Raw genomic sequence first — 21,930 nt, 5'->3', positions numbered from 1 at the left:
CTAGAAGTTTGTAACATGATCAACGGAACACCCTGTATATCAATATAAGATGTGATTGATTTCATTAAAATTTAAAATAATAGTTTGCATAGAGGACTCCCAATAATAAAACATAAAGGTCCAATTAATCGAAATTTCAGCTTTTTTTGGTTGAAATAAAATATTACATCCCATACAGGAACAGCCAATTTAAATATCGCAATGCTAATAAGATCAATAAAATTAAAAATTAGATAAAATATATACACACGTTGGTGAAGGGCAAATTATGTGAATAAATTAACATTTAGAGCAGAGATTAGATTCGCAGCTCACGACTTTGTTACAAATTTGTTCAGAAAATGTCAATGCTTAATTAAGGTAAGTTTTCCGAGTTAATTTTTATCTTCTGTTGTAAATTATAGCCCTATGACTGTATAACAAATAATCTTATACAATTTGGTTCGGTACCAACATAATGAATTAAAATCCGCAACGTTGGCGAGAAATAATTTTATTTTGTGTTTGATCAAAAGCCTGTAGCTACTGACTTTATACATGCTCTTTATACAACTCTCTATGGTCACTAATATTCCTATACATCATAAAATTTGTTGTGTTCCATTTGGAATATGGTTGTAAAAATTTCCGCTGTTAGAAAAATTAAATAAATATCTTAAAACAATATAGTCAAAAAATGTAAGCGTAAGAAATAAAGATAAAAATTGCTCGAAAACAGTACGGCATTACCTCTCATCATCTACTTTTTGCAGTTTGGACTATGCCATGAAATTAATAAGAAAATTTTTCAATGAAAATTTATAGATTTAGGAAAATTTCGGGATGCAAACTTGGTATAAGTGATATTTTCGTAAATGTTAAAAACGATTTTTTTTTATTGTCAAAACTCGAAAAATATACAGGATAATAAATATACTACATTTGGCAAAAATTAAAATAATTTAAATCTAATAAAAATACAAATGGTTGATTTGAATACCTGATTAATGAATTTCTTCAGTTTTACAACTTAATTAAGACTATATGTTATATATAATAACATGAAAAAGCATAGTAATAAATTAAGCTAAAATTACACTTTTTTATAATACATAATTTTTCAATTAAAATGTTTCTCTGGATAAAAATACAGCGCAATTATTACAGGCTTATACGGTATTTTCCACTAGATACCTTCAGCCCTGGAATTTTATTCCTTTTTTATCAGAGTTTGGATGCTTCAACAGCTGATCAAATTAATTTTAGCAAATATGGGACGAAAAATTAGTATAGGCAAAATTCCAACCGTTCTCTAAGTGCTAAATAAATTATGTAATTTTTCTAGAACCATAAAAATAAGTTTTGCTTTAAAACGTAGGCGGATTTCTCTTCCGACTACAGCTTAAACAATAAATAATTCTGCATTTAAAATTTTAAAAAAACATGCAGGGTTTGTTTTTCGGCAGTCGTGAGTTGTCGTCTCCGTATCTCCCGTTCTTTTAAGCGTTTTTTCTAAATTTGATTTTCTGCTATATAACCAACCATAACAAAATTATAAGGCGCCAAAAACACTCCAAAATTGACTAAAAATACATGTTTTGGTGACTTTTGCGCCCTCTAACTTTGTTCTCGTTGTTCGTACAGCTTTTTGTGTATGACTACATTTTCATTTTGAATCTTTTTTCATAGGCTACTAACGACTGACAAAAAATAAGACCTGCATGGATATATGCTATAGACCTTTTTGGAAACTAAGGTTATTTAATATCTTTTAGAAGAAAGATAACCCTTTTTCTATAATCGGCAGAAGCCTGTACGAAATACACTGAAATCAGACTTTCTCAATAATAAAAATAAAAAAGTAGTCTTAAAAGTGCGACAGCACTTAACCTCAAATAGCTAATTATCATAGTCCTCATCAATGCATAAATTATCACCAGGCACTGCACCGCTCTGACTGCACGTACTTGCTATGGACAAAGGAGCCAAGGGAGGCATGGCAGGATCGTGCTGTTCACTTCTTGTAATAGTGTGATTTGAATTGGGAGCAGTCAGTTCTTGTGAAGCTATCGTCACATCCAATTTGGGCTGTTCTCTCTGAGACACCGGATTACTGTAAATTATATTTTCTACGGAGAAGTTACTATAGTGTTGCAGATCTGGAGGGGGCTGTCGTGTCACTTTAGGGCCGAACTGGATTACGGGAGTTCGACGGCTGGATGTACTTTGGTGCTCTGAGTAGTGGCCAATTTTGGCAGCTAAAAAAAACGTACTTAATAGATTTGGTAAACATGGTTGGAAAAGAATGTAAATATAGAGGTAAGTGCTCTGTGGTACACACTGCCAACAGACTTACGTCTTGCAGATTCTGTGCAGATCAATGCAATAACAAGTCTAAGTCATAAATGGTGGATTTGGCAACGGTGCGCCTAGCTGTGTGTTTGTTTATTGTGGTCTTGCTCAAAACCTGTTTTTTGAAGCAAATAACCATTATTATTATCGCATCTTTGACTCAGAGTGATACCTTCTTGTAAAAGAACCTGTAACTGGTAAGCTATTCCTGGTTTTGTAAGGTTTTTTTTATGAATAACCTGTAAACTACCGAGATTTAGCACGGCATATTGGACTTTGGACTATTTGTTAGTTAGTCGCATATAAATTACCCGTGCGACATTGTTGCCAAAAGTATTCTGCTTTCTTCATATACCTTACGGGCATGTCTAATAAAAATTGCAAGGTTTGTCGCCTTTTTCTTTAGATGTAAGTTCATACTGATACATATTTTATTCTATATATACATTGGAAATTCTTTTCTGTTATGGCTAACTCAAAAAATTTAAATGTAGGTCATATTAACATAGTTCACTTTTGCCCAGCATAAATGCCTTTAAAAGATAAATTAAATCATTTAAAACTTGACATTCTCGGAGTCTCGGAGACTTGGTTGAGCGACGCGATAAGTGATGAGGTTTTAGCTATTTACGGTTTTAAATTTTATAGGAAGGATCGCAGATCTCGGGGAGGGGGAGTGTGCATATACATAAGAGACGACCTTTCAGCGTTACCATTTGATACTGTATCTGTAGAAAGCTTTGAGCAATTTTGGGTGATGGTCAGACTGCTAGGAATAAATGTTGCTATTGGTAATTTTTATCGTCCGCCTAAAACTAATTTATTAGATGGTATCACGGCATTTGAACGGACTATTGCTGCAGTCATTCCTCTGTGTGATGAGTTAGTGTGTATGGGTGATATGAACGTCGATTTTTTGGCTTGTAATAGTTCAACTAGTACTCTTGATATCTTTTTTAATTCCTTTTCTCTCTCGCAAGTCGTAAAAGATCCAACGCGACTCTCTAAAACGAATTGTACTTTGCTGGATTATTTTATTCTGTAACATTTTAATATGATTCACGGTGACATCAAACATCATGATATGCATGAGTTAACAGACCACCAGCTTATATCGTGTGAACTCTTATGTAGAATGCCTAGCAGGAAGCCTAAATTTGTTGTATTTAGGAGTTTTAAATATTTTGATTTTGAGGCGTTTAACTTTGACTTGATAAACACTGGCTGGGGACAGATTTTTGATCTTGCTTGTATAAATGAAAAAGCACAGTTTATGACAGACAAAATATTGGCGTTATTTAATTGTCACGCACCTATTCAAAAGGTATGTGTGACAAAACCAAAGGCACCATGGTTTACGGATGTATTAAAAATTATGAAAAGGGAGCGAAATAAAACATTATCTAAATATAAGCGAACAAAAAAACTAGAGGATTGGCAAGCTTATAAAGAAATCAGGAACTATTTTACAAATGCCGTTCGAAAAGAGAAAAAGGTCTATTTACAATTTGTAGCGCGAAATAATAGTAGTAAAGATACATGGAAAGCTCTAGATGATCTTAATATTTATGGGAAACAAAAACACAATATACCAATACCAAATCATTTAAGAAATCCCGAAGATATAAAGAATTTTTTTATAGAATCAGTTGATGCTTTAGCTATCACTGATGTTTGTATAAATAAATATAAACAGATACATCCAACAAGCAGTTTTCAGTTTACACCGTGTTTAGAAATTGATGTATTAAATGCAATTTTTACTAAGTATTAAATCAAATGCCTGTGGGTCGGATAGTATAACGATAGAAATGATTAAACTTTGCTGCCCGGTTATAGTCCCTTTTCTTACACATCTTTTTAATGAATGCCTTCTGTGTGGCCAATTCCCTGATCTGTGGAAATCATCTGTGGTTCTTCCTTTGCCCAAAAATAATAAACTAGTAACGTTTTCTGACTTACGACCTATAAGTTTGTTATGTGTGTGCTCTAAGATCCAGGAAAAACTAATTTACGCCCAAGTGACTACTTATCTAAAGCACTACTCTCTCCTTAGCCCTAATCAATCAGGTTTTCGTAAAGGCTATAGTACATCTATTTTATTGCGCGTCCTAGACGACATATATGAAGCAGCTGAAAAGGGTAATACTACAGCACTGGTTCTGCTTGATTACAGCAAGGCTTTTGACACGATAGATCACAAGCTTCTGTGCGCTAAGTTGAGTTCTTTGATTTTCTCTTTCGATCATTCGTTTTTTTGAGAGCTACCTATTAGGTAGAAATCAGTCAGTGCGTTTTGAGGATAGGAAACCATCTTTGAGGCCTTTGACTAAAGGCATGCCACAGGGCTCGATTTTGGGACCCTTGCTGTTTATTATTTATACGTGTGACGTGGATTCTATTGTCAATAATTGTATAATTCAACGATACGCGGATGACACACAAATATATACCAGTTTTTCTAAAGTAAATGCAGACGAAGCTGTTCTTCGATTGAATGAGTGTTTAGAGTCAGTAGCTGAATATTCTAAAAATATTGGGTTGCGACTGAATCCGTCGAAGTTAGTCGTAATATACATTGAGAATGTAAGAATCTCGGCATCATAATTGATTCTAAATTACGATTTCGCAGCCAATTGGCAAGGGTCCTTCAAAGGTCGTATATGTCATTGCGGAATCTGTACAAAAGTAAAGATATACACGAAGTGCCGTTGAGAAAGGTTTTATGCGAAACTTTGTTTCTCTCTCATACTGCTTATTGTAATTTTGAGTATGGCCCAGTCCTGGATGTAACATCAACAAAAAGATTACAACGCTTGCAGAATTCATGTATACGTTTTATTTACAATTTAAGGGCCCGTGATCACGTCAGATACAAGTTACCTGCACTGAAGTGGTTAAATATGCGGGATCGAGAGACGGTACACTTCGCATGCTTTCTTCATAGAATCATCTCTATCTCCTAGTCTGAGTATCTTAGAGATCGTTTAACTTTTAGATTCTCCACTCATGATCGTATCACACGTCAAAATACCCTTTTAAATATACCAAAGCATCGCATAGCTATGTTTCGACGTAGCTTTTCGTTTCTTGCTCCAAAAGTATATAACAATTTGTTGCATAATAAACTTCAAAATTGTAGTTTGTCAAGTTTTAAGAAAAACATAAAAGGGTTTATGCCGAGTTGTGAACTTTTAAATATATTTGGATTGAATTTTGTAAATTTTTCATTATCATAATTATTGTTACTAATTAGGACTGTTTATACCATGTAATTTATAATATTATGTATTGCTGATTTCTGTATGCTCGGTTAAGCAAACAGCTTTGGCTGCCCTTCGCCGAGTTTAAACGATAGCTTTTCTCTTAATTCCCCCTGAACTAAGCAGAGTTGGGTCCAAAAAACGCAGTGAAAGCCGAGATTTACATAGATATATTGTCACATTTCTTCTCTTAGCGACAAGAGCAAGTGGGGAATCGGTGAATCATTGTCTTTCTGTGTTTAACTTAATCCTTTGCCGACGATTTTCTGTTGTGCATGTCTTTTTTGATAGCCGAGAAAGAAACCTTTCAGGCATGTTTATAAAATTCTATACAGGGTATATTAGTATATATTCTATAAGGTATGTACATATTAAAAGCTTATGAAATGTTCAAAAATTAATAAAGAAGCCAAAATTCATTTTTACAAAATTAACTTTTTGCCAACATTTTTATACTCGCAGAAATCTTGTTATAAGTAATGACAAGATTATACGAAAAACTCTGCCTGAAATAAATAATACCGAGAAATGTTTAGCCTATCTACAAATTTTACGTTGACATTATGTACTTTATCTACACAATAATTTGTTAAACAAATAAAAGCGTAAAGATGTAATATTAACTCTGTGGATGAAAACTAAGGTTATAATGAGATCAATTTTCTATTCGAAGCTAACCCAACTCGTTAATTTTAAATAATACTCTTGTCATATTTTCTTCATATCTTACAGCGTATTACCCGAGAGCGCGCTTGAAATGGAACTGAGATGTCTTCGTGAGTCGACTGATTTTCAGAAGACTATCGACAGTTTAAACAAATCCATTAAAAAACTGTTGATCACTTAAAGGCAGAAAACCAGGCCCTCAAAGCGGAAATTACTGTTCTCAGTAATAAAATCGAAAACATGGAACAGGAATGGAAAACTGTTGTAGGTTTACCTGTTTGTATCCTTAAAAGTTTATAAATAAATAAATAAGGCTAAATATAAATCTGCAACAGATAATCTTGAAATTTGTGCAATTTATAAGCCTAAATAAAGTAGATTTATCGAGGTGAGGATAATAAAAAATGTTACAATAGTTAAGAATAAGCAATACTAAAGTTGCACAGACCTCTTTTCTAAGCTTCAAATTTATAATAGGTTTTTCTCCCCGTTCGTTAAGTATGAAACAATTTAAGTACTGGATTTTAAATTGTTGTTGCTATTTTTATTTAAGTGTTTAATTCTCTAAAATCCAAACTAAAAACCCAGATTTTAATGAGTCAGTAAAGATTGTTTTTCAGAAAAACCCATTTATATTATTGTGTTATGTATGATATTGTTGTGTTAATAACCTGTTTTATCAATATCAATGGATACTTATAAAAAAAAAGAGGCATTTATTTCCAACAGGTTTGTTACCCAATTACAGGAAAGAATAAAAGGTAAAAAAATATAAAAAAAAAATTACCATAATAAGTATAAAAATGAAAAATCAAAATGCTTAACATTCTATGCACTTTAACAGACTATCTATATACATACTAGAAAGCCTCTGCATCACCTATTTACTTAATACCTTCTATAATGGACATTAAACTGTCAACAAAAATATCGAACCGTTCATGTAAATTATTATTAATATAATTCTGACACATTATATTAATAGGGGATTTAAACAAAATATTAGTCCTAGCGAGATTTACATAAAATAATCTAAATAATCTAAAATGCCTTTTCTCTCTGAGTTTATTCTTGGTACCCAAAAATTTAAGCCAAAATGGTGGGACAGTCAATCTTTTTATGAATAAGGTTATATAAGAATTTTATGGAAAGAATTTCTCTTCTTTTTACTAAGGGTATAATATTAAATTTATTTAAGTATAATTGACTATCCAAACCTCTGGCTGGAAAGACACCTTCCTCTCTAAACCAGAGATACTTCATAATCTTGCGCTGAATGCGCTCAATATCATCTATCAGGTAATGGGGAAATATAAATTGGGTACCAAATTAGAGATCCGTATTCTATTTTTGAGCGTATGTAAGTGAAAAAAAGTAGTTTTAAAGTATTAATATTTTCAAAGTTCCGACAGTTTCGATAAACAAAACCCAACAATTTGGCAGAGTCAGAAACAATTTTTGCTATATGCTTAGCGAAACTTAATTTTGCATCATAAGAAATTCCCAGATCAATCGCCTCATCCACTCTGGCCAACACAACATTATTTGCTCTATAGTCAAAATTGATTGGCAACAGTTTTCTAGAAAATGAGAGAATAGAGCATTTATTAACATTTAAATATAGTCTATTGACATTGCACCAATTCTTTACTTTGTTAAGATTTACCTGAAGGAATTCGCAATCGTCTTCAGTATCTATTTTTGTGAACAATTTTATATCATCCGCAAACAGTAAACTCTGACAAGACAGTAAATTGGCAAGATCGTTTATAAATAATAAAAAGAGAATCGAGCCCAAGTTAGACCCTTGCGGAACTCCCGAGCACACTTCATATATAGGAGACTTAAAGCCTTCATATTCAACAAACTGTTTACGACCTCGTATGTAAGATTTTATCAAAGCAACTAAATCCGTAGAAAAACCAAAAAATGTTAGCTTATGAAGAAGTACAAAGTGGTCAATTTGGTCAAAAGCTTTGCAGAAATCAAGGTATATTACACCAACCTGACCTCTATTATTCAAATGCTGACACAGATACTCATTTAGGCAAGCCAGGTTTACTGTACAGGAGCGATTTTTGATGAAACCAAATTGATTAGGTGCTATGTCTAATTTGACATGGGCATATATTCTATTATAAAGAACTATTTCAAAAAGTTTGGAGAAATTACATAAGATCGATATAGCTCTGTAATTTTGAATGTCGTTTTTCGGTCCCTTTTTGAGTATCGGGGATATTCTTGCAGTCTTTCATTTATCGGGAAATACTGTTGAAGACAAGATAAGATTAAATATGTGGGCAATAGGCCCTGATAAAGCGCGAATACAATCTTTAACGACAAGACTTGGTACTCCATCGGTACCGGAGGTCAACTTACTTTTTAGTTTATTAGAGGCGGTGACAATTTCATCTTCCGAAAAATTATAAGAGCAATTTAGAGAGTTGTTAATAGTCTGGCTCGATTCAATACCAACATTAATACTAGATGGGTCCGACTCAATGTATACGCTTTGAAAGAAAGTTCCAAATGCATCAACAATTTGCTGTGGATCTTTTATTGTACGATCCTAAAACAGCATTACTCCGGGAATACGCGAAATTCCTTTCTTGTTCTGCACATAGTTCCAAAAATCGGAGGAGTCTTCATTAATTCGATTTTCAGCTGTTCGAGAAAATTCTAAAAAAGCAATCCTAATTTGTTCTTTAATATTGCTTCGAACTATTTTAAACTGACTTTCATAATAACGAGTTCTGTATTTCTTGAGTTTTTTTCGAATTAAATTCTTTAGTTTCATATTTTTTATGATATCAGAATTAAACCAGACTGGAAATTTATATTTTTTAACGATTTTAAGCGGAACTGCTCTATGAAATATTTCATTAATTTAGTGTAAAAGCTGTCGCAAGATACATTAGGATCAAAAGAGGCAAACACCTTCTGCCAGTCAGCAGCTTCAATTAAGCTATATAACATGGGATAATTAGCACGTCTAAAATTGAAACAATTCTGTACCAGTAAATTTTTATTTATTTATAATACTTTATATATTTATTTATTATATATTGTGGGTGAATTTATTAGTCTGAGGTAATTTACCCTTGAAATTCATAATTAATGAGGGATGATAAGAATCACATTCAACAAAAGAAAAACTACTCAAATGAACTTCACACTCAGACAAATTGGTTATCACTAAATCCAGAATTCTTCCATTGACATTAAGGACGTCGTTACATTGTACGAATTCCATTATATTCATAAAAGCCAAAGTTGATCTCACAATAGTGTCATGCCGGTGACTAAGAAAATTGGGGATATTAAAATCACCCATTATAATTATTTTCTTGTCACACAAATATTGCATTGTTTCAAAGTAATCGTACACCATATCATAAACCCATTTTCTACTAGCAGGAGGTATATAGACAATAAATAAAAAGCATGTAAAATGGTCAAAGGACAATTGCGCACCTACAATCTCGATAGAATATACAATTTGAAGCAAATCAGATAAATTTAGAGGTAACATTTTAAACTCGTGTTTAACAGCTAACAATACACCTCCAACCTTCGACAATCCAGTTCTGTCTAGACTTCGGTCACATCGGTGTACATCGTAAATGTCCGGAAACAGTTCAGAGTTCGCGACATTATTTTATAGACAACATATACTTATACTTATAGACAATATATTTTTTATTTCTTATGACACATTTTGTGGAATCACAAAATGAATTACTTGTACTAGGGTTCAACTCAATGCAAATGTAGTTAACGTAATCATTTACTAGGGTTAGTACTAAAATAATGTAAGTTTAAAAAAAGAAATTACCATAATTTTCAACACTAGGTCAATATTTAATAATTATAGGTATGAGGTTTAAGAATTAGTTTATAATTTAATAGCAATAATGACTATCAAATGTTTCAAAGTTTTACTTAAAGCGCTTAGATTCGTCCGGTAACAGACAGAAGGAAAGTTGGTTAATCATTAACGAATGGAGGCAGTCTTCTCGTCGGCGGTCGGTTGAATCGGACTTGGGGCCCGATGATTTCAATGACTATTTTTCTAATATTGCTGAGAAGTTACTGGAAGCAGTTCCCAGTGACGGCGATCCATTGCAGTATCTTAATCGGAATGCTATCAACCAATCATTCTTTTTCCACCCTGTAGATGCCACCGAGATCCTTGAAACAATTCAGTGCTTGAAGAATCATAGGTCTTCGGGTTCCGATGGTATCTCTTCACGTCTGCTTTCACTTCTGCCTGCGAGCGCTTTAGGTGTTTAGGTTTGGGCAATCAATCAGTCATTTCTTTAGGGCGAGTTCCCATCCTGTTTAACGGAAGCTATGATTATCCCTCTTCATAAGGGTGGTAGCTTGGACCGACCCTCTAACTTCTGTCCCATATCAATTTTGCCTACCCTCTCTGAGGTTCTTGAGCGGCTTGCAAAAAAGAGAATTGTCTCTTTTTTGACCAAATACAATGTGCTGTCCCCTAATCAGTATGGATTTCAATCATCTAAGGGCACGCAGGATGCCATTTTCAGATTCTTGGAGAGTGTGTATCTATCTATGAACTCCAAGGAGGCTGCAGCAGCAGTGTTCTGTGATCTGTCCAAGGCCTTCGATTGTGTGGATCATGGAATACTGCTGTCAAAGCTTGATTTTTACGGATTTAGGGGAGTGGCTTTGGGGTGGTTGAAGTCATACCTGTCTGGCCACACTCAGAGGGTGGTTGCATCTGGATTTTCATCGAGGTGTACCTCAATGGTCAGTGTTAGGTCCTATTTTATTTTTATTATACATTAAAGACTTAAGCTCTCTATCACTGCATGGACTAGTGGTTCAGTTTGTCGATGATACTACAATTCTGTGGCATAACAAAGATCAAAAAGTAGTCAGATCTCTCATAGTAGAGGACCTTCACGAAAGTAAAGAGTGGTGCATCTGCAATCAGCTTGTATTCAATGTTGATAAGACTTTTGTTCTGGGCTTTAAGAGTAATGTAGAGGGTTTTTTGTTTGATGAGCAGAGCCCACTACAGTAGGGATTATTGTCGATTTCGCAGCCTCTTCATTGATGAGAGTTTAAGGTTTGACAACCATGTTTTGGGCCTCGCTGTTAAACTTTCTTCTGGTTGTTTTGCAGTCAGGGTTGCCAGGCATGAGTTTCATTTATTCATTTATTCAATCAATATACGGGAAACCCCATTTTACAAAAGATTTGGTTACAATATTAAATAAAGTAAAAGATGTATAATTAACATAATAAAAGTACTATCACCAACATAATTAGACAGTCTTCAAAACATATACACAAGAAATAAACACAATAAGAAAACAATAAATTACAATATTTGAGCTAGTTGACCAATAAATCCAGAGAGTGAGCTTGCAAATGGATCAAGTTCAGGGTGAGAGTTTAAATAGGCAAGACTACGACAGATTGGAGAATGTAAAGAATAGTTGGAGTGACAGATTGGTAAAGCAAACAGTTCATGTCTCCTTAGGGTGCGTGCAGGGACCTTTAAATTAAAGCTGTTGATGAGAGCAGGGCAATCAATAAGCCCATGAATAACCTTATACATAAAGCTGAGGTCACTTTGAATCCTTCTAGATTCCAACGATCGAAGTCCCAATATTGCCTCCATGTCAAGTAGGTTATCCTGCATATTCAACTTGTAGGAACAGTACCGGGTAAACCTCTTTTGGATTCTTTCAAGTTGCATTTTGTAACAATTATAAAAAGGAGACCAAATGATCGAGGCATAATCTAAATGACTTCTAACTAATGAACAATAAAGTATCTTCAAAGTAGATATAGACATGTCATGACAAGTTCGTAAAACAAAACCTAACATCTGAGAGGCCTTCCCCTCCACAAGATCACAGTGTTCCCCAAATGTGAGCTGAGTATCAAAGACTACTCCTAAATCCTTTATTGAGTCAACAGAACTAAGTACTATGTCATCAATAGTGTATATATTATTCATTTTATTTTTAAGTCTAGAGAATCCAATTGAGTCGCACTTATTTATATTTAAAGAGAGATCATTCATATTAGCCTACTTTACAAAAGAAGTAAGATTTTGTTGTAAGATATCAGAGTCTCGCTGTGACTTAATAACACGGAAAAGTTTCAAATCATCTGCATAGGCTAAGTAATCAGAGTCAGTTAAACACGTTACAAGGTCAATCAGAAATAAATCAAAAAGCAATGGGGAACAGTGTCCCCCTTGAGGAACTCCAGAAGTCACCAAGATACTTCCAGATTCAGAATCTCTAATCCTAACACGCTGCTCACGACCCAGCAGCATGCTTCTAAACCACCTTAGGGATCTTTCACTAAAACCAAGGGAACTAAGTTTTGCTAGTAATAACTCATAATTGACCCTGTCAAAGGCCTTTGAGAAGTCAGTATAAATTGAATCCACTTGATAACCATTCTCGAAGGCCTCCAGCAAGGCAACCTCATATAAAATAAGATTAGTAGAGGTAGATCTACCACTAATGAACCCATGCTGCTTCACATCAAACACCCCCTTGCACGCCCACCTAAGCTGAACACAAATAATATCATCCAAGATCTTGGGAACAGCAGATTGCCTTGAGATGCTTCTATAGTTGGGGGGTTGTTTGCTCGTTCAGTTTATTTTGCCTTAAAAGACTCTCATATCCGTTATGGGTTGCCATTTTGGGGTTTATGCTCCAAGGGACTCCTTAACATAATTTTTACTATTCAGAAAAAAGCATTAAGATATCTGTGTAGTTTTGGTCTGAGAGTCTCTTGTAAACCTCTTTTTGTAGCTGACAGAATTTTAACAGTTTTCTCACTCTTTATATTGAAAACTGCAACACTTATACATAAGTCCGTAAGTCCACCATCCTGCACCAGTTATAATACTTGTCAAGTGGGCAACCTATCTCTTCCAATCCCCACCTCCTCACTTACGAGAAACTCTCTTATATTTATTAGTCTTAAAATATTTAATCATGTTTTTTTTTCGATTAGGACTGTTACAGGCGTTAAAAAGTTTAGGAGAGAACTAAAAAAATTAATCTTACCAAAAGCTTACTATAGCATTGAAGAGTATTTTAACAACTCATTTTAATATTTAAAATTAATTATATATCTGTTGATCAGATTTATTTATTTATTTTTTTATTATTCTTGTTTTATGTTGGTTCTCGCCTTTTCTTTTCTTCTTTTTTGGTTTTTTCTTTGATTATATAAAATATGCTTCTATGTACAATCAAAATCGATTCTGTATTCTGTTTTTGTCCTGTATCCTGTATAACCAAATAAATACTAGTATTATAAATTCTAGGATTAGGAAGCTTTTAGCACAAGTTTGTGAACTTAACAAATAAAGTATACTTTGACTTTGAAAAAAAAAAAGTTAAGTTAACTTACAAGGTGCATCACTTTTTCTTCGTTCTTTTGAAGGTGGAGGCTTGGCCTCAACTAGGGTGCCTGGCTCATCTGGAATGATTCCAAAGTTCAAATTTGACTCTGCTAATGCATTGTTCTCATTGTCTTCTTGTATACTAGCATCTGGGATATTTTTAACTAAATCTAGAAGACCAGTTTTGTATTAAAGTATGTCTTACTATAAGCCATAATACCTACCCTTTAAGAAATCAAATCTATTTTCTGATAGAATGCATTGCTTCATATGGGACGGAGTCAATGTCTTGGCATTTCTACTTAATGTTACATGCATGGATTTCTTTAGGAGGGATTCAATGAACATTTCCAATGCTTTAGGTAAGCTGTGTTAAGGAAAATGGTTATTTTGGTTGTTACAAGATATTGCTGATACATGTAATTAATTATAATTTAAATTATATAATATGTACAAAATAATGATCATATTAAGCCTTTTCTTTATTCAGCCTTTAAAGTTAGTTTCAGTGTAAACATAACCATACTTATATTAAAGTGTAACCAGTTATGAAGTATATTTTTTAAAAAGGATATAGATAATAACAGGTACGGCCTGAGCTACTTTTCCCACTTCCTCGTCTGTTTGCATGATTTTTTTGATTCGCCCCTAAAACAGATTTTATGAATACCAGAAATACCCTTAATTTCAATGTTAAAGATTTGATACATACCGCTGGAAAGCGCGCGTTGTATTTCTTCTTTTTAGAAGGCATCTGTTTTGTGCGTAAAACCACTAGTCGAAAGCGAGTTTATATTGATAAACTTTTACGAAAAAGTTCAAACAAAAACTTTTGCTCCTATTTATATGAAAACATTTGTGGGAGTGTCTCGTGTACTTTTAAAACTCGTACGAGGATGTAAGATTTAAATTATATGTACTTATTGTAGCTGTATACCCTATGGAATTTTGATGTGGTTAAGATTATAGAGAAAGTAAAATAGGTATTTTATTTTACTTTCTCTATGGTTTGGATAATAAACGTAACCGGTACGGTGAAATATTAATACTTACGTATGATTTTAAAGCTGAATTCACACTATGATGCTGTCACAGTCCGCCCTCGATCCAATCTCCGTCCGGTAAAATCAGTTGACATCTAAATTTTCGGTCTTGCATTTTTTATGGTCCAGTTCCAGGAGACTGGATATAAGGAGGTTGATCTCCGCGCTTCCCAAATGAGGTAACGCCTACGGAAAATTAAACGATAACAGGGTTCGCCGAGTAGCAACCTCGGCGCGGTCGGTCAGAAGTGTGCGGACTGTGTGCCTCGCTCTGGTTGTCTGCTCTGCGCGTTGTTTTTATTTTTACTTAGTCAGTTTGACGTTTTCAAGAGAATTTAAATTAATTTTCAAGGGGAATAAGGCGTTGTAACATTCGCTGCTGCACGATCGGCTCTCATTCTGATCCTGAAAAAAGAAAAATAGAGAAAAAAAGGGTTTTTGATCTGACTTACAGCGCCGATATGGCAACTTTTGGAAACTAGTTTTCGGTCTAGACGGCGGTCATAGTCATAAATTATTATAGATATTACAGGGAAAAGGAATTATGGTTGTTTTTTTTTTAAATAATTTTGTTTATTTCCTAAGAAGGCGTTATTTTACTACCTACTTATTTAATTTTAAAATTTATTATAAGGTAGACAGGTTAAAAACTTATAGGGAACTCAAAGAAGTGGCTCAGTTTTAAGTAAGTTACCGTGGCGTCAAGTTTTATTAAAAGTTTAGTTTTACGTTGTTTTGAATTTGCGTGATGTCTGATAAAAAAAAGAGTAAAGTTTGGTTGCATTTTACTGTGGTCAGCAGTGAAAAAGCTAAGTGTGATATTTGTAAGAGTGTGTTATCTTATAAAGGCGGAGCCACGTCAAATTTACAAAAACATTTAAAAGCAAAACATTTCTCAGTGCTTCACGAAGATAAAAGTATTGAAAGCAATAAACTGGCCAATGTTCCTAATGTTGAATCTGATCGAGCAGGATGTTTAACTAGTTTAGATATTGCACAGGTTGGCGATAATAATAATACAAATGCCTTAAAACCTCAATTTGCTGGAAAAGTTCCTGCACGCAAGGTTTATTCCCAAGCCAAAATATCTACTCTTTCTGTACGCCCAGCATCCGTTTCTAGAAGAAAATTTTTAAATGGAATGGTCTTAAACATGATTTTGCAAGACTTGCAACCATTTTCTGTCGTCGGAGATAATGGATTTAAATCTCTAGTAGCTGCTCTTGATCCCTCTTATCAACTACCATCAAGAACAACTTTTAGTCGAGATTTACTAAGCCAAAAATATGATGACGTTGTTTTAAAAGTAAAATCTTTATTAAATGAAGCAGAGTTTATCACGCTTACTACTGATACTTGGACGTCACGTTCTGTTGAAAACTATATGGCGGTAACTGCCCATTATGTAAATAAAGAGTGGACACCAAAGTCATTGTTGTTGGGTTGTTTTCATTTTGAAGAAAATCATACGGCTGAAAATATCAGAAACAAGCTATTACATATTCTAAATGAATGGAACATTTGCAGTAAAATTGAAGCTGTTGTAACTGACAATGCAAGAAATATTACAGCTGCAATAAGGTTAGCTGGTTGGCCAAATCTACCATGCCTGGCTCATACTTTAAACCTTGTTGTTCAAGATGCCCTAAAACAGCTACAGCCATTGCAAAACAAAGTTAAAAAAATTGTAGAATATTTTCATCGCAGTACCACAGCAGCAGGAAAACTTAATGAACTTCAAATGCAGATGATAAGTAAAAATCTAAAATTAATTAATGATATTGTAACTCGTTGGAATTCAACTTATTTTATGTTTAAAAGGATTTGTGAAATTCAGATACCACTTGAAGCAGCTATTGGCATTTTACATAATCCGGTGGAGGCATTAACTGTGGATGAATGGTCGCTCTTAAAACAATTTTGTGCTCTTTTAAAACCTTTTGAGGAGGTGACAAGAGAACTTAGTGCCGAAAGAAGTATAAGTGTTTCTAAAATAATACCCTTAATTGAAAGCTTAAAACAATTTTTGGGCGGAATCCAAACAGATGATAACGCTGCCTTAGATTTAAAAAACAATTTAATACAAGGCTTAAAAACGAGATTTAATCGAATGGAATACAACACTATACTTGCAAAAGCAACCTATTTGGATCCCCGTTTTAAAAAAAAAGGTTTCAGTGACGATAATGCAGTAGTTCAAGTGAGAGAACTTTTAGTTTCTGAAATATCAATGCTTATCAAAAAAAGTAATGAAGCTACGGACGTGCAAAATATGTCAATAGATGAAGAGGATACTGTAGAAGAGGAGTCAATCTGGAAATGTTTCGATGCGAAAATATCGAAAAATATATCTACGGTAGCTACTTCAATTATTGAAGATAAGCAGTATACCGAAGAGCAAAACATTAAAAGGAATGATGACCCGTTAAAATGGTGGAAAACAAGGGAAGCAGTGTATCCAAATTTAGCAGAGTTGGCACGAAAATACTTAGGCGTAACGGCAACTTCTGTTCCAAGTGAACGGGTATTTTCTAAGGCGGGCCAATTAGTATCAGATCGCAGGAGCAGAATTAAACCAAAAAATGTAGAAAAGGTGATGTTGTTAAACGGCAATTCACAACTTCTCTAAATTAATTTTCCAAATTTTTTACTATATATTTTCCTATATATATACCCATTAGAATTAGATATTCTTAATTATTTTGTTTTGTGTTGTTTGCAATTATTACATTTAATATATTATTTTGATACAAATGTTTTTCTAGTTTATTTTAATTTTTATTTCGATAAATATTTTAATACCATTATAAAAGTCTTATAATTAACCCCATTTTATACTTGCATGACTGTGTTTTGTTTTGGGTAATGTGCATTTTGTAATATCTTACTGAAACTTGATAACCCTCTATTATACTCAAAAAAATATAACAAACGCCAGAGCAAGCCCTAAATTTAATATAGGTATTCATAAAAAAATCTTAATATTCGTCCGTATATTTACTAACAACTAAGAAGTATACAAGTAATGATTACTTTGTAACGAATACAAAGTATCTGATACTTCAAATCAAAGTATCAGTATCTACTCGATACTTATAAAAGTAATCGTTGCACATCACTAGGATGATCCCCATCATAACATAACCTAAAACCTAATCCGCACTGGAATCGAGTGGAATCGCGTCGAATCGTGGATGCTCGGGACATTCCGCGTATACGTACGTGAATTAGTCCCGTGGAGCAACGCAGAATAACGTACACCCGTAGCCCAAATTTCAAGCGAAACGTGAAAATGAATGAAATGCGCAGGCGCGGGATCCTTCGCACGTAGGATTTGCTGCACTTAAACTCTTTAATAAATTATACCTGACTGCTAATGCATATGGCCACGATACCCAACAATGACAACTGCCTGAGAGCCGCCATTTTTATAGTGGTTGTGTCCTTTTGATGTTGGTCACTCTGAACATTTTCAGTGTTGCCAACAAAAAATATATTAAGTAACGGTAATGAAGTTGACGACGCTGGCGTTTGACGTGTGAGGGTATCGGATTGCATAGTTTTTGCCGTTTTTGGCGTTTTGTAGACGACACTTGGGTATATCGTCTGGAACAGGCTTTCCGGCTTTCTCCTTATTTAATACACGTGAATAACGTATCACCATCTTTATTATTTAAAGGTATTTGGTTCAGTTTGTTAAAACCGAATTATTGTGAATTGTCTGTCTGTGTTGTCTATGATAGAATAATATATAGAGTTGTTGACAGAATAATATATTTTTACTATATAAACCCTTGCTAATTACAAACCCTCATAAAATCATCTATATTTTGATTTTTATAGATGGTTGTACCTATATATTTGTGTTCTGTGGTTGTACCTATTAATATGGAACCCCTGTACATGGAAGGAAAGTAAAACTCGCAATAGTAAAAATAGAAAGAAAATAAAAGAATTTTTAACTGAATTTGTTAAGTAAATACAAGTAAAAACTTAAATGAATATCATCATTTTCATGGTATTAGGATTTATAAGATTCAAGATTATCAGAATAATAAAACAATTGTTTTTAAAGTGCATGCATCTATTCCAAGTTGATTAAAACTTTGTCTCATTTTAGGTGAGGATTACTTTCTTTCATAAATTTTAACGAAATTCTTAAAGAAGTACCAGAAAAATAACTAAGATCTAACGCAACTATCTTAAATTCTAACCTATATGTAACTTTCTATTTTGTATTTTTATAAACATACCTCTCAAAAACTTTAATTGTTTTGTTTTCCTACAGTTGGCACAACTAAAATTTGTCAGAGTGACCAACATCGAAAGGATACAATCACGCAAAATGGCGGCTCACTAGTAGTGGTCATTTACTTTTCAATGAAAAACCGGCAGTCCAGGTATACAGTGCATTCTTTTTATCTCGGGTCATAGGGTTTTACGTGTAATATTTTCAACCCCATGTCAGAACCTGTTCTATTTAATCGATAGGATTGAAACTTGGAACAAGTGAAGTTTAAGTTAACAGACTTTAAAAAATCCCATTATTTTGCAAACAAATTTGCGAGAAACCTATTTAAAATACGTTGTTCTGATGAAAAAGTTTGCTTTTTCTGCACCTCGTAACCTTCATTACCTTTACACTTCAAAGCAGGTAGACAAATATCTGAGAGTGACACAAAATAATTTCCTCAAAATCTCAAAAATCAACAATAAACAAATAAATTGTTCAAAGTGACCTCCAAATTAAGCCAAACAAAAGCCCAGACAGTTGTAGAAATGTCTTTTAACATTTAGGAGCTGCCGGGGAGTAATGATACGCGAAGCCTCGATAATTCTATTACGAAGTTCTTCGATATTGTTGGGTCTGCCTCTAACAATATCAAACACTTTCGATGATAGATTGCCCCAATAAAAGTTATCTAAAGGCGAAAGATCGGGGCTTCGCGCCGGCCATTTAGATGGCCCAAAACGTCCAATCCAGCGTCCTGGGAACGTGGCATTCAAAAACTTGGTAACAGTCGCTGCACTATGAGCGGGGGCTCCATCATGTTGAAAAATTATCCTGCCATTTTGAACAGCGTTTCCTAATGCGGGAATGACCTGCGCCTGAAGTAATTCTAAATATTTCTAAATATTTTGCAGTATTCAGGCTACCCTCTATGAAAAATGGTCCAATTATTCGATCTCCAAGAATTCCTGCCCACACGTTAAGTTTCTGTCTTGTTTGGGTATGCGTTTCCTGGATGACGTGAGGATTTTCTCGCGCCCATATTCGAGTATTTTGTTTGTTGACTGTACCATTTGTACAGAAAGTACTTTCGTCTGAAAATAGTATTTTGTTTGTAATTGTGGGGTCGTTGTTAATTCGTTCCATCCACTGTTCACAAAACTGCATGTTCTTGAACATTTCTAACTTTAAAAGATTTGTATTTTTCTTTTCTAATTGCCTTATAGCAACTACTCCTACTTTTTCCGGTAACTTCAGCAAACTGAGTAAGACTATTTGTTGGATTTTCTTCAACGGCCAAGCATACCTCCATTTTAAATTCGTCGTCTACTACAGTTTTGGTTCTTTTTCGTTTTAAGTGAGAACTGGCGATGCATCCAATCGTAATAAATTTTTCATGAAACCGTTGTACAGTTGATCTAGACGGCACGGGACGGTTAGGATAAGACACGGCAAAATTATCTACCACTTCTTGCGCCGACATTCCTCTAATGTAGTTTGAAACCATCTCAATACGTTCCTCCGTAGTGTAAATCGACATTTTAAAGAGTTTTTGAACAATTCAATGGAGCAATTTAAAAATTATTTTGTGTCACTGTCAGATATTTGTACTTATCAGAAAAACGTATTTTAAATAGGTTTCTCGCAAATTTTTTTGCAAAATAATGGGATTTTTTAAAGTCTGTTAACTTAAACTTCACTTGTTCCAAGTTTCAATCCTATCGATTAAATAGAACAGGTTCTAACATGGGGTTGAAAATATTACACGTAAAACCCTATGACCCGAGATAAAAAAAATGCACTGTATTTATAATTTATAAGTTCGTGATAGTAGCACTCAATTTTAATTTTGAAGATTTTTATTAGCCATTAAGGTTATCTTGCTTAATAAGAAAAATCAAAATAAGAAAAAAGAAAATATCGAGAAGAAGATTGTGGGTTCATTCAATTTTGATTATTAGAAAACCGAAAGTAAATACCACACTTTCTACCATCACTTAATGGAGGATGAAGAAAATTTATTGCACCAATAGATACCAAATAGATTTCGGAATATTTTAAATGATTTTCACGATTTCTCCGCGAGAAAAATTACTATACTACTTATAGTATGTTTAAGGTAAGCCAATATTTTTTATATAAAAGTATTTAATATCAAACAAATATTAACTGAAATACTAATAAATAAAGTACTTATAATAAACTGCGAAGAAATGTGTTAATTTTTATTGTTATTGTAGATTGTAAGTCATATAAATTTTGTGACGATTGATTGTCAACTTATTAGTATTGCGGCGATGGTTAAGATAACGTGGAGGAATTTTTGCAAATTCGGCATTAGGGAAATGATTAGAATATTCCGGAAGACTTTATTTAATATTAGCTTTGTTTATGATTTTGGGAGATCAAAAAATGTTGAAGACAAAGCGAAAATGCACAGACTCAAGCATTATAAGCAGGCAAATTCAAAAATAATAATAAATTCTCCGATAAATTCAGTGCCATGGAGAGCAGAGCGTATTCTGTATTCTATTTTTCTAAATTGTTAATCTTCAATGATAACTGTTTAACTTTCCAGTTAATTCAAAATAATCATCCATCATTCCCAAAGAGACTTAAGTATATGAATAAAGGGGAGGAGTAAGTAAACTCAAAGTTCAAGTCTCATAATCAAGCGTCTATTTAAAGGTTACGCGTTTCGCCGCATTAGGGCATCATCAGACCTATAATAATATATAAATACAAAAAACTGCACACTGACTCACACTAACATAAAAATAAAATAAGTTTATACCATCGTGTATCGTTATTGACTCTTCGTTATTGGTCAATAACGAAGAGTCAATTGCATTCGGTTTGTACTGCACAAAAAATTTAAGCAGAGGCTTCATATCCTCTTCTTTTCTTATCTCTGTCATATTATTCAGATAAACTTGAATTCCATAATTCGAGCATAGACCTATATAGGTCTATAAATTGCGTTAA

The 21,930-nt window shown here is 33.7% G+C and overlaps 1 protein-coding gene across 1 annotated transcript; it reads right to left on the bottom strand.

Moving 5' to 3' along the window:
• Positions 1-855: 855 nt before the first annotated feature.
• On the bottom strand, positions 856-14,620 carry LOC126741598 (dr1-associated corepressor). The gene is made up of 5 exons (XM_050448090.1): positions 14,384-14,620; positions 14,247-14,319; positions 13,896-14,033; positions 13,680-13,841; positions 856-2,237 (listed from the first exon to the last, which is right to left on the bottom strand). The coding sequence occupies exons 1-5, from the start codon at positions 14,423-14,425 to the stop codon at positions 1,879-1,881; spliced, it is 774 nt and encodes a 257-aa protein (XP_050304047.1). The 5' UTR covers positions 14,426-14,620; the 3' UTR covers positions 856-1,878.
• Positions 14,621-21,930: the final 7,310 nt, after the last annotated feature.

Source organism: Anthonomus grandis, chromosome 1 (assembly GCF_022605725.1).
Source record: "Anthonomus grandis grandis chromosome 1, icAntGran1.3, whole genome shotgun sequence".
Lineage (NCBI taxonomy): Eukaryota > Metazoa > Arthropoda > Insecta > Coleoptera > Curculionidae > Anthonomus > Anthonomus grandis.
The sequence above is the reverse complement of the archived record's forward strand: the minus strand, read 5'-3'. Positions and strand labels throughout refer to the sequence as shown.